Here is a 14,175-nt window from a genome sequence, read left to right on the forward strand (position 1 = left end):
TATTATGAAATGAGAAAATTCAACTACCCAATAATTAATTAAGGTTTGAAAATTGAATGTGATTGCTTTAGTAAGTGGCATTGCACTCTTGTTTTATTATATTGTTGGTGGAACATTTATGGGCAGAAGTTGTTGGATAGGATGCCAAATAGTAGGACGACTATCCGGTACGCCACCATGTGCTTACTTCTTCCTTCCCCTACCTCTACACTATGGAAGTAGATGAAATCAATGATTAAGACATATACATGCACAATCTCCAGTTTATTTATTTTTTAGTAAAGTCATGTCAAATGGTAAAAATCTTAGTGAAAAATTTTGGTCAATGTAATATTGTTATGCACGAAACATAGTACATGATGTATGTGGTGATTGTAATTGACTAATAGTGTGTTTGGGAAACTGAAACATTTTTTAGTTTATTCAGTGTTGAACCATTGAAAATGAAGTTAATGGAATAATGTTTAGGTTTGATGGGAATGTTGAATTGGGCTCTTGGAATAAAAATGAAGTAGACAGTTGCTCATAGGACATTTAATTTGGTCATTCCCTTTGTGGTCCACCAAGGGAATCAATAGCCTAGCTAGATTCATGTTTCCCAGCCCAACAACTACATAGGCCCTTTCCTGGGCATTAAACCCAGATTCAATTCTGACAAATTCACTTTCTTCTTCCCGTCACACATGAAGTGCAAACCACAAACAAATTAGGTAATTCACACTAATCAATGAAAAAAAAAAAAGAATTTTAAACCGCTGAAACACAACTCAACTGATTAACCAAATCGAATAGAATTAAGAGCTTTGCTTGGCTGGCAGCGAATTGAATCCCAGAAGCTAAGCTAGCAATCAAGAAATCATGACGAAAAACATCAAGAATCAGTGTTGGGTTAGGGAGTTGGGGTCAGTAGGTCATTGGAAAGGCATGTGGGGGTGGGGGACCCGTCGGAATGGGATGGATGGATGGGTACATGGCATTGGCTGTGAATGAGTGACAATTATCCCAACCTAAAGCAACAACCTAACCCATGCAAAACTGGGATAGGTACATGGAACCTTGCATGCTTCATGAAAATGGAGCATTCTACACACACTTTTTTATGGCCATCCAGTCTCTTGTGCCCTACCACCTTTGCTGTCCTCCATTACACCGTACGCTTCCTAGGAAACAAGATAGATGCACACCCATTATGTAATCATATATCTATATGCATACTTGTATGCATCTCCAACTTTCACTCTCTATCCGTGCTAAAATCTCATCTTAAATTAATTTTTCTTCTGAACCCTCCCCTCCCCCTCAAAAAGAAACCCCTCTTGGGGACGCACTAAGTTCGGGTTAGCTTGAATAGTAGAGATGGGTAGTACAAAAACTGTAACTAATGAGACAAGATATTTTATGTGGAAATCCGAAATAGAAAAATTATGAGCTTTTTTTGGGTTGGGTTAGGTCAAAAATTAACTAATACGGCCGAGTAGTACATATTTTAAACTACAATACTTTTTCCTTTTGAAATGTGAATAAAATATAACAGGTAAATATGTGACACGGAAGGTAAGTGAAGGTGAGTTGCGCGACTGGGAGTTTAATTAAGGGTCTGACCACACTAGGGTAGGAGGCGCCGCTTGAAGTGGAGTAGGTTGTGCAAAGTAACTCTCTTTCTCAAGAGCAATAAGTGCCCTTTATATAGAGGGAAAATGGGATGAATGCCGGCCACTCGGCATGCCTTTTACGTGTCATATGGAGATTTGGAGGTGAAACTATATTGCCATGTTTCCTTAGGATTATAACCACGTGATGGGACACATGGTGTAGATCTTGCTGATATTTGGTTATCATTGTGTGGTTATTGACGGGGTCGGTCGGGAAGTCTACTAACAAGGCGACTGGTAAGTGTACTGATAATTAATGCGACCAGTAAATGTACTAATAATACGACCGATAAGTGTACATACACTATTCGAGTTGGGAATACACTATGTGTAACATTTTCCCTAATCATTATTATTATAACATTAGGATACTTTATGATAATATTAAGTATTTGATGTGTGGTGCAACACTAATAACCTAATAGCTTGACTAACGTTATGATTAGGAGTCTGGTTAGGGTTTAGGAGACCTAAAGACATACAACAACAATCATGGTCAGTGGTTATATAATGTCATTAATTAGTCCTCTCACTGCTCACATTGCATACCTCATACACCATCTAGAGAGAGCTGAGTAGAAGTGAGAGACAAAACTCTACAGCAGTCCGGATCGCTCTATACAAGAACTAATGGCTAGAGGTTAGTATGATCCTTTTATCACATATTATATGATGCATCTGATATATTTGATTCTAACACTATGTTGATCAGGAAGTGCACTTGTGAGCCTCTTGAGATCGAGAAGAGCACTTATGAGCCTGGTAGGGCAAGTAGGACTGCGCTAGAACTCTATCAGAGTCGAATTTAAAACTTTATGATTACCAAATCAACAATTGATCAACTTGGTTGTGGTTTCCCAGGTATATTACACTAATTAATAGTATGGTAGTAAATCGGTAAGAACACGCTACATGTCACTGTTAACTGATATAAAATGAGTACCTAATAATTAAAAATATGCTACATCAACATTTGGTGAAAATCTTAATACAAGTAAAATTTGTGATCCATCCATTAAAAAAATATATATGTTTCGTAACTTGAGAAATAGATAATTGTTTAATGAAAAATTAGAAAAATTGATAACATTTGTTTGAAACAGAGAAATTGATAACATGTTTATCTATCATTTTGGCAAATTAAATTTTTCTAAAATTAGGAGAACCATTTTAAGAGGGTTATCTAAACAGCAGTTACGACAGGTCATGCCTTTGAACCTTGGCAGCGGTTTTTATTTATTTATTCTCCTCTCTCTCTCTCTACTTTTTTTCTTTTCTCTCCTTTTTTATTTTCCCCGCATTTTCGGCATTTCTCCTCATTTTCTGCATTCCTCCTTTCAATCATTATTCTTTTTCCCCTTACTTTTTAGCTCCTTTTATTCCCTGTGAAGAACAATTTCAACCCATAAGCTCTCTGAAATTTCACTTTGTAATGGTTAAAATAATTTAAGTTAAATAATTTTGATTTATTTATTAATGTGTTGTAAATTTTTTTTATTATTATTAATGTTTGTTATATAGTATTAGTGTATCCAATTTGTGATTATATAGTTTTAAAAAAATTAAGTTTGAAAACTTTATATAAAAATTGGAGAAATAGAGAACTAAAGAACTAAAAAATTGAAGAAATAAAAAATAGAGATCTAAAATAAACAACCTATAAATATTTTAAAAACTTTACCACGATGTAAAAATATTTTGAACAAGAACTGAAATAATTTTTTTTTTTAAATCGAGAACCAAAAAACATTTTAGATTAAAAAGGAAACATATTTTAAAACATTATATAAAAAAATCATTATAATAGATGAACCTTGAAATAAATATATATTTTTTGGGTAATATCAGCAGGGGCTAAATTTTAGCAAAAATATCCTAAAAGTATTAAGGGAGGGAATTGTTAGTTCTTCTTCTTCTGCTCTCCATTTTGGTTGCCACACAAGATAAAACTCTTATAATTTTTCTGAAAAAAAAAAGCATATTTTACACACATAAATATTTGCATTCCTCCAAATCTTTTGTCCATAATCACCAAACATATCTAAATTAGGAATGAGGGCATACAAGTCAGCATCATATTTTGCATGTTCGCCACGTTGCACACATTCAGATTTGGTGCGCCACCTCATCTTGCTCTCCAACCATATTTCAATAATTGATGTTTCAAAATTAAAACCAGAAAAAAAAAATCTAAAATATTCCTAGTGCGAAGAACAGAATTTATCTCGTACATTTTTTATTTTTTTTGTTTGAGTACTTTTGAATTTATCTCGTACATTTTTTTTTTTTTTAGTACTTTTGATTCACTTTTTCAAATATATTGAAGTATAAAAAGTCAATACATCTACTAAAATTTGAATCTATGACCTTCTATGAGTGGGAGCATTGAACTTGTGACCTCCCATTTAAAAATGCTACAGTTATATCGCTTGACCATAACGTTTTTGGCATCTTGTATACATTTATTTATAATGTGGTTTATCATGTACATGTCTTCACAGTATGGTGTGATTTATTAAAGAGAGAACAAAATTTATCCTGTGCGATTTACACATCTTAGTGTGATGTAATTTAGTAATTTAGTGAGATGTAATTTGGAGGAAGGGAACGAAATTTATATTCCATACACATTTTGTGCGGTGTGATGTGATTTGATTGAAATGTAGTAGAATTTATCCCCCCAAAATAATAGTATTTATTTCGTATATATTGGAGTGTTTAATAAATAATTGTTAGCTAATTGAGTTAATGGTCAAGATCTATGATCTAATAGCACTAAAGTTGATTCTCGGGAGGTTTTGAGTTCGAACTTCAGTACTGAAGTTCGAACTCAAAACCTCCCATACGAGAATCAACTTTAGTGTTATTAGATCATAAGATCTTGACCTTAACTCAATTAGTGATTGTTCAAAAAAAAAAAAAAAACTCAATTAGTGAAGACGATATTGAGTCTGATTGTATATAAAAAGACTTTCTCAAAAAAAATATTTTAAACAATTTTTTAAAATTTTACATTTTAAAACAATAAATTGTTACAAAAAAACTAATTAATCAAACAAATAAACTAAAAATGACTGATAAAGCAAACAAAGCCATTATAAAAATTTTAGGTTATGATTGCAATATTCTTTTTTGAGGGAATAAGAGAAACAATAAATCTCACATATATACCCACCCAAAAAAAAAAAAAATATCTCACATTATAATCTTAGTCAACAAAACCCCACAAAGAAGTAAACATAATAATCTTAGTCAACAAAGTAAATTAATTTAAGCTGCCTTCCGCTCAAATCATTAAAAAGATAATAATAATAATAATAATAATAATAATAATAAATAGACTTCGAAAGTCGAATTTAGAATTAATTGTTACAATGTCTTTATAAAAGATAGAATCTTGTGGTAATTGTTGCAATTTCTTTATATAAAAAGGACACATTTTTAAAATTTTAATTAAAATCTTGTGGTTATTGTTGCAATTTCTGTATTAAAAAAAAATGACACATTTACGAAATTTTAATTGATGGTCCCGAATTTTCTTTAAAAAAAAAATAGAAAAATAAAAAGAAGACAAGTAGACTTATGGAAATGACAAGTAGACAAAGTCCGCTATAACGGAAATGCATGACATTGGAGATGAACAAATTACAGAGAAAATGAAGCACATAAAAAAAAAAACACAAACCCAGGAGGACCAAAAACTACCTTTGATCCAATCTTATCTTATAATAATGGACAATAACCTAATCCGACATTAAATTAGGAAAACAATGACATAATTAATTAATTGATTAAATCTAAATCATCATCACCATCGCCCCACAGAGGTTTTGATGATAGATGTATACAAATATAGATAGGAGATGCACCGTCCATCGCCGTCTTGGGGATAGCTGCTTCTCTATATACAGCAATCATCTTCTTCCTTATCCTGTACGTCCAACCAACTTTTCATCTGCATTAGCTGGACCACCTAAATGTTCATCAGTGGTCCGGATCAACTTTGTTTTTATTATTAGGTCAGCAGATCGTTGACCCACCCGAGATCAATTCCCGGCAGCCCACTGTCGTTGTAGTACTTGGTGGTGGCGCCGGCGGCCGTCAGGATCTTGCTTGGGCTGGGGGTTGACGGGGAAAGAATGAACTGCGGCTGGTCGTCGGAGGGGTTGTTGAAGTTCAGATCAACCATGGCGGGGATTTTCATGTTGATTAGGTTCACTGTGGGATGATGATGAGAATAGGCGGCGGTGTTAGTTCCATTAAGGTTCATGGATTCAAGAGAGCTCACCAGTTCGGTCATGGAATTGGGGTTGTGCTCGAACTGATTATCCATTTCGGGGCCGCCGAATCTTGAAAACGGGACTTTTGTCGCCGGGGATGGGAGAGACGGGGATGCCGGCGGCGACATGTGGGAAATGGCCATCAGAGTGGAATTGGGCGAGTGACAACACGCGCAGCAGTGGTTCATGTTGATCGGAGAATTATTATTGTCGTGGCAGTCCGGCGGCAAGACGCGGAGCTGCCGGGGAGTGTGGGCGAAGAAACAAACCTTCCGTTTGCAATTCTTGCCGTCTTTGCATGCCTCCGTCCGGTAACGGGTCGGGTGGAGCCAGCACTCGAACACTCCATGGGCGAACTCACAGTTATCTCCTCGGACACAGCTCCCCTTCCGGAACTCGGCGCACACCGTCCCGGAATAATGGTACTTCCGGGGATCCCTCCGGCGAGCCTTCTCGCCGGGGTGCGCGAACGGGCAGTCCGTCCAATCATGGCTCCGGCTCCTAGTACACCGCCGCACCTTGAACTCAAACATGCGGAAATTGTCGGACGAGTAAGGATCATCGTCGTCGTCATCGCTGTTGTTGTACGGCAAGAACTTCTGAAACTGGGTGTCCTCCTGCTGCATCTTGGTCGGAGATTCCATGTGCGGCATTTCCGGTTCGCCGGAGGGGCGGCGGCTGAGGAGCTTCCTCGGCGGAATTTCGGGGTCTCTAAGGTATTTCCTGTTGAAAAAGAGTTGGTGAGAGGGGTGAAACTTGTGAAGATGCTCACCACAATTATCGCTTCCCATCACTCACTCTCTCTCTATATGTATCTAATTAAGGAGTAAAGAGAGATGGAGAGGGAATGGAAATGCATGAAAGGAATATTAATTGAGTGGTGAATAAAATGAAAGAAGACGATGGATATATGAAATGGATGGGATGTATGTAAAGGTTATATAGATAGAGAGAGGGGGGAGGGGGGTGAAGATGATGGTGTAAGGTATGGGCTTACAGATGCGTGGCTGCATAGCATTAGAGATTGTCATGCAAACCCATATATGTGGCAGCTCTACATTACACTCTTGCATGCAAGGGAGTCTTGCTGTTTTTTTTTTTTTTTTTTTTCAAATTTTAGATCCCCAAGTCATAGAATAATAACACTTCTTAACCATATTATGAATATCACTATTTTTAGTTCTCCAATTATCAAAAAGGTTTTCCAACTTGGTCAGATCAGATTATATTTTGAATCTTATGAACTCGTCCTCAGAGTATCTACACTAATAAATAATACTAAATTTATTCACAGATTTTGAGAAAATAAATACTTACATAAAGGAGAGAAGGGTAGGAGAGAGAATGTTGAGGTGTTTCTGTAAGGGTTGAAAATAATTCAGAAATATGAGACCCATAATAGATTACACCAATTATGACAGCCACGCGTGGTTGTCACTCTTGTGCCCAGTGCACGGGCCCGCTGGACGTGCATGACAACTTACCTTTATATTAATTTTTTTAAAAATAAATTTTGTTTTATTTTTTTTCTCTCCCTTCCCTTATTCTCTTTCCTATTTATACTTACAAAAACTTCAAAAAAATCACAAAATATCCCCACTATTATGGATTCTCCTAAATTAACAAGATAAATCGAGATAATCTAATTTACGAATTCAATACTAATATGTACACTTAAAATTTGTTATTACTCTGTAAAAATATTAGTTAAACAATGATATTAATAAAATTTTACTTAGTTATAACACTCTAATTTAATTCTCCACTATAATAATAAGAAATCTCAATTATTGGCCTCGACTCTAATAATTTTAATTGTTTTGTTAGATTAGTGGATGTTAGTTGTCTATGGTTTTGTATTTCTAGATACTAAGTTGTGTGATTTGTTTAGTGTAAAAAATTAGCAGTAAAGTTCTAGTATTAGTTTTAGTCAACTAAGTCTAAGATGATGAAAAATAATCATAAATTTAACCTAATAGTTAACAAAGAAACTAAAGATGTTATTTTACTAATAACTCATGAATTAAAAGTGGTAACATTAATATTAATAATAATATATACATGAATAAAATGGATAATTACTGTTTTCAAAAAATGGATAATTACGTTATAATTTATGAAGTAAAATATAATTTTTTTTTTAAAAAAATATTTGTTGATTTTTTTATTTTATTATTTTAAATTTATATACATGTAGTCACACGTGGTAATATAGTAATTGAATACTGAATGTAACGGCCATGACCTAATTGTCAAGGAGAGTGACAAAACTCGGAAGAAAATTGTTATGACACATAATTATATTCGATGTTATTCTAACAATTTAATTAATTTTTCCCTGCGCTTGAATCCTTGTTAAATGCTGCTATTTAATTCACTTATAAAATAAAATAAAAAAATCGGGAATATTTTTTTTTTTTAAGTAAACGAATTGTCACTCTGCCTAAATTCGTCCCCCCAATTTTGTTTTCTAAACTTGAAATACGACGTCGTATGGACTCAATCATTAAGAAAGCGTGAAAGAGGTTGGCAGCTAATATTGTGCACAGGGAGAAAGCTAAAATGGCATTTTGTCCATATTGTGTTTGCAACTTTGCATCGTCTGATATTTAAAGAAAAAAGAAACAGAAAAAACAGGAAAAAAAAAAAAAGAGAGGAAAAAAGCAATGGGCTGAAAGAAAGGGCCTTTGGTTTTTGGTTCGTGGATCCCTAGCTTTCACTCTCCGGCACTGAAATTCCCCATTAAGATGTGACACGTAATCGTCTCACGTGGAGTGATTTTCTGCCACGTAGCATAATTAGCAACTCTAATATTCATGCATTACAATGATGAAAGAACATGGGTGAGGAATTTTTAAATTTGATTTGACAAAACTCATAACTCAATGTTATGAGTTGGGCCCATATTACAATACTAGTTTTTTTTTTTTTTTTTTTTTTTTTTTTTTTTTTTTTTTTTTAACATTTTTGATTGTGATGAAACTTGAACCTGTAACCTTCCGTTTGGAATGAAAACAAAACAATGATACTATTAGACCATAAAGTACTTGACACGGAAGTTATATGAACCAATAACTTCGAAGTCAAAAGACTTACACATGAGCTACAAAAGAAGTAGTTGAGTAAGTAGAGTAAGATTTTTATATTTGAATCGTCATGAGTTTGATTTTTAAACACCTTTTTGGTTGAACCTGTTATAGAAGAAGCTTAAAATAAAATAACACTTTTAATCATCTTTAGAATTTCATTAAAGTGTTATGTTGTGTGGTGTTTTCTGTAGAGTTAATTTCACCGGAGGTCCCTTGTCTTTGGTGGCAATTTCAAATTTAGTCACAGACTATCGTTTTTGTCATTTTACATCCTAGACTATCATTTTTTGGACACTTTTAGTCCTTCTCATAATTTTTTTTTCTATTTTTAGTAAGGGCATTTCCGTATCTTCATATTTTTCTTTTGTTATTTTTTTCGGTTTCAACCAGTTTAATTGGTTTAGAACTTTAAGTAACCTCTGATTTTTAGTAACCATATTTTTCAACCAAATTTTAGTAAAACTTCTAAACCAATTAAACTGGTTGAAATCGGAAAAATAACAAAAGAAAAATATGAAGAGACAAAAATGTCCTTACTAAAAATAGAAAAAAATCATGAGAAGGACTAAAAGTGTCCAAAAACCGATAGTCTGAGATGTAAAATGGCAAAAATGATAGTCTGAAACTAAATTTGAAATTGCCACCAAAGATAAGGGACCTCTGGTAGAATTAACTCTTTTATGTAATATACTTATTGCTTTTTGTAAGGTTATTATATTTGATTTGTTTTAAGTTATTGTGATGGACGAGTCGTTATGTTGTGCATCCGTGTGCACCATGTATGATGCACACGGATGCAAAAATGACGTCGTTTTGACGTCGATTTAAAAAAATAAATTCAGAATTGTATAACTACACATCCAGAATTGCATAACTATACATTTATAATTGCATAACTATATATCTAGAATTGTATAACTACACATCCATAACTTCATTACTATACATCCATAACTTCATAACTATAAATCAAGAATTGCATAACTTCATAACTATACATTCAGAATTGCATAACTAAACATCCATAATTTCATAACTATAAATCCAGAATTACATAACTATATATCCATAATTTCATAACAATACATTCAGAAATTATGCACAACATAATGTTGTTGACGGGAATTGAAACTGATTTTTTTTAGTTGAACACGCGTTTTGTAATCAAAACGACGTCATTTTTGCATCCGTGTGCACCATGCATAGTGCACACGGATGTACAACATAATTTGCCGTGATGGACTTATAAGTTATTGTGATGGACTTATATTGGGCTGGGGTGGGAGACTTTTGAAGTTGTGAATTCAACATTTTGGGAGAAGATGTTCACCAATTATTTGATTCTATAATAGAATATTTTATATACTCATTATTCCAAGCAAAATGGCTATATGATTAAGAATACCATGCTAAATTTACAACCTCAAAACATCAATCTATTGAAAATAGTACCTTAATCATCCATTCTTACATGATTTTTAAATATGAGTAAATATTGTGTGTGACTATTTAATTTAAAATGTAATATTTTTTTATGTAGGCTCATAAAAATAATCACATTTTAACCAAAAAAATATTACATATTTTACGTGAAACATTACCTATTTTACGTGAAACAGTATTACACAAGATTTATTTTTTAAATATATATACGGGATAATCCCATTAGATTCAGTCCAACTCAAACGTAGCAATGTAGCATTGATTCGGCTATGGATAGTTTCCCCCCAAAAAAAATTTTGTACACATGCTATTAAATTCAGCTGAAAACTAACTTCAAACTATAATCAATGGAACTTAACAACTATACATGATATATCATCCTTGCTTTTTCTAGCAACCGCGGCCTCTGCCAAATGCTTTGCCGCCGATTCTGCATCCTTAATGTTCTTGATTGCGTCCACCGCCTCTTGATTCGTCATCACCTAGGAAGAACACGAGGAGCGAAATAGAGATTTCATATCAGCATTCAATGAAGTTCTTAGTTAACTACAAGGAAGTTCTATCGTTAAAATGAAGCTAGCACGGGAGCAAAGTGAACATGGAACACATTGAAGCATGTGCTCATCTCAACTAAAAGCATAAGTTGATAGTTGGATTGCACATATATGTTCAACACGCTCCCTCACGTCTGGCTCTGATACCAAATTGAAACATGTGCTCCATCTCAACTAAAAGCCTAAGCTGATAGTTGGATTGCACATTAATGGTTATATACTCAACAGAACAACTCACCTTCCATAGCCCGTCGCTTGCCAAAATGATGAAGTCAACGTCATCGTCTATCGACACCGTTTTCACATCTGGTTCTGAACTCAGGTGTCTTTTTAGGCTCTTGTCGCCAAATGCCCTGGCTACAGCCAACTGCCCATCAACTCGAGGGACATCACCTGTAAAAGTGATTATGAAACGCTTAAATATGCTTCATAGTCATTGCTGGGGTTTGAGTTTGGTGGTATAAAACAGATAGGAAATCAATTAGGGGATGCATAATTAGATAGAGGGATCACGGGATATGTTTAGCCTAGCAAAATTGAACATTTAAATGCAAACACAAAGCACCCACCTGGAATGTTTGATACGAATCCACCCTTGCTTTCAATAATCGGCTTTTCTTTGTTTGGTTCATGGTCAACTGAAAGCTGCTTGGCAGAACTTTTCCTGGAAATGACGGCCCGAGAATCTCCCACATTTGCAACTACAAGCCTTTCACCATTGATCAGTATTGCCGTAACTGCAGTTGAGCCTCCTTTCCCCAAGTGCATTGATTTCTCCAGTATATCTTTGTCGGTTGTATGATAAGCTCTCTTTATTGCATTCTCAGTATCGCTCCAAAAGTCATGCTGTTTACAGGAAAAGATTATTTATGAGATGACAGAGAAACGGTGGAGAAAATTGAAGCATGTGCTCCATCTCAGCTGATAGTTGGATTGCACATTAATGGTTATATGCTCAAGAAAAGACTGACAAATCCCAGAGAACAAAAAGATGAAGAAAACATAGTTACCTCTTTCAAAATATTGTCAAAGAGGTGGGATTGCAAGTACTGGGCAACATCATGGCCCATATGCCCATCAAAAATCGCAAATAAACCCAAATCATGTTCATTTACTTTCTTAAATTTAGAAACCACATAATCTTCCATGGCATGATTTGATTTCCCTTTCAATAGGTGGAAGCCATTAGTGATCCTCTTCGATGTGCTTTTACCTTTCTCCGGATCTGGCGAGGCTGGCATAGAGGTGTAAAAGCATGCCTTCTCCTGAAACAAGAAATGCAAACAAATAAATTCAGCAGCCCAAGATTCCAATGCTCTAACAAAACGCGAATGAGGATACTAAGATACAGACTTATGAAGTAATAGGTTATTGCTCTTATGTTTTCCATAGAGATAATCAGAGCCAGAGTAAAACTCTTGTTACCTTTCTCTGGAACATTCCATCCACCTAGCAGTTCTATCATAATTGCCATAGAAAATATTCAGCCTTTTCTGCCCACCTTAAAACCAAATCCTCTAAGCCCTAGCTCTGCCCGATATGTTGGCACCAAATACACAAAAGCTAATTGACAAACACCCAAATTTCCCCTGCCACTCAATTTTCTTAATCAAAATCTAAACTTTTTTCCTACCCAGACTTCAAAAATTCCCAAAAATGATTCTTCAAGTGTTCAAAACCTAGATGCCTGAACTACTTTTGGACAATACATGAAATACTGAATGCTATACCACTTCAGGTGGCTTCACTTGATTAACTTGCAGTAAAGTTCTCTAATTTCCTCCTAACCAATACCCTTTTCTATAATATTATGTACAGATAGCATTTCCTAAAAGGTTATGATACACATAATCAAACATACATCAGAATATCAAACCAGTAAGCAGAAGGATCAAGAACTAGTAACCAAAGGCCTGAGCCCCTCTACATATCAAAACAAATACTGGGAAAAAAAGTATAAAACAAAACAAAATAAATCAAGAATCAAAAGCACAGAAGCTACCTTCATCTTGTTAAGAATTTCCCTTCCTCCTGTCATGACTGTATCTTTCTTCCAAGTTCCAAGCACCAAACCAAACCTCAGATCAAAACGAAAACCAAGAACATAAAGAAGAAAAAGAGGGCTGTTTTTTCTTTATTTTGTTTCCTTGTAGATTTGCCTACTTCTGCGCGTATATGACGGTTGGTAATATATATAATATATAGGCTCGAATATAGATGTGGCAGGAATAGGAATAGGAATAGGAATAGGAATAGGAATAGGAAGAGGAATAGGAGGAGAATACAGATATAGTCAAGCTGTAAAATGGCAGTGGGTCGAGAGTTGAGATTACATACATGTGAGTATGAAGCTTGGCCCGCTGACCTTTTCATTCAAAACCGCGTTCTTTAATCAATTTCTTCAGTGTGAAGCTTATTAGCTCTATCTCTATCAATTTTCTTTTACTTTTCTTTTCTGAGACTGAACGCCATAAATATCTTACTGAATTTGATTGACATTTGAACCCAACCTTGCGTCACATTAAATGATACATTACTATTGTTTGAAAATAAAATAATATATTAATAATATACATTCAACTGTCAAGTAAGGTGAATTTCATTCTTGATATCACGTTCTTATATAACAGTATTTGAGTGATTTATTGTGTTAAAAAGATTTTCCAATCTTAATATCTCTTACAACTACTTTGACCATAATGAATCTTCAATTCTTACTATGAGTTGGATGCTTGTTCGTTTTTCTCGTCGTTATTGTTTTAGGCTATTAAGTCCTTGCGCTTATATCACCAATGCTAATTGATGACACTTGTATTGTATTGCCTCTAATACAACTATGCAGGTGTGTTTGGATGTACGGGATAATATAAGTACTTGTGCCAACAATATCCAACATAACCAATCAGTACTACATAGTTGTATTACGATATAGATATCGATTAACATACCATAATAATTTTATGAACTATTTTAATTATTTAACTATACAAATTACATATATGCTGCAAACACATTTGTTAAGGATTTGGTGGAGACATTAAGCACGAATTCAATCAATAATTACAACTAGATTTGAAGTGATTATTTAAAATGATAATCTTCAGTGATTTTGGCACACAATCATTTTGTTTTACATGAAACAATAATGATTAATCAA

At 34.3% G+C, this 14,175-nt stretch overlaps 2 protein-coding genes across 2 annotated transcripts; both read right to left on the reverse strand.

Annotated features, from left to right (window-relative positions):
- Positions 1–5,248: 5,248 nt before the first annotated feature.
- On the reverse strand, positions 5,249–6,905 carry LOC109187314 (zinc finger CCCH domain-containing protein 2-like). Its single transcript, XM_019337495.1, has one exon. It carries the CDS (start codon positions 6,721–6,723, stop codon positions 5,668–5,670), a length of 1,056 nt encoding a protein of 351 aa, XP_019193040.1. The 5' UTR covers positions 6,724–6,905; the 3' UTR covers positions 5,249–5,667.
- Positions 6,906–10,625: 3,720 nt separating this feature from the next.
- On the reverse strand, positions 10,626–13,326 carry LOC109187951 (probable protein phosphatase 2C 58). The gene is made up of 5 exons (XM_019338390.1): positions 13,021–13,326; positions 12,029–12,283; positions 11,588–11,864; positions 11,257–11,411; positions 10,626–10,946 (listed from the first exon to the last, which is right to left on the reverse strand). Exons 1-5 carry the CDS (start codon positions 13,054–13,056, stop codon positions 10,809–10,811), a joined length of 861 nt encoding a protein of 286 aa, XP_019193935.1. The 5' UTR covers positions 13,057–13,326; the 3' UTR covers positions 10,626–10,808.
- Positions 13,327–14,175: the final 849 nt, after the last annotated feature.

This window comes from Ipomoea nil, unplaced genomic scaffold (assembly GCF_001879475.1).
Source record: "Ipomoea nil cultivar Tokyo-kokei standard unplaced genomic scaffold, Asagao_1.1 scaffold1421, whole genome shotgun sequence".
In the NCBI taxonomy this organism is placed as follows: Eukaryota; Viridiplantae; Streptophyta; class Magnoliopsida; order Solanales; family Convolvulaceae; genus Ipomoea; species Ipomoea nil.

Coding starts and splice junctions, on each gene's coding strand:
- LOC109187314 (XM_019337495.1), bottom strand. CDS start 6,723: ATGGGAAGCGATAATTGTGGTGAGCATCTTCACAAGTTTCACCCCTCT.
- LOC109187951 (XM_019338390.1), bottom strand. CDS start 13,056: ATGACAGGAGGAAGGGAAATTCTTAACAAGATGAAG. Junction 11,865..12,028: donor TTGACAATATTTTGAAAGAG/GTAACTATGTTT, acceptor TCCTGTAAACAG/CATGACTTTTGGAGCGATAC. Junction 11,412..11,587: donor ATTCGTATCAAACATTCCAG/GTGGGTGCTTTG, acceptor TCACTTTTACAG/GTGATGTCCCTCGAGTTGAT.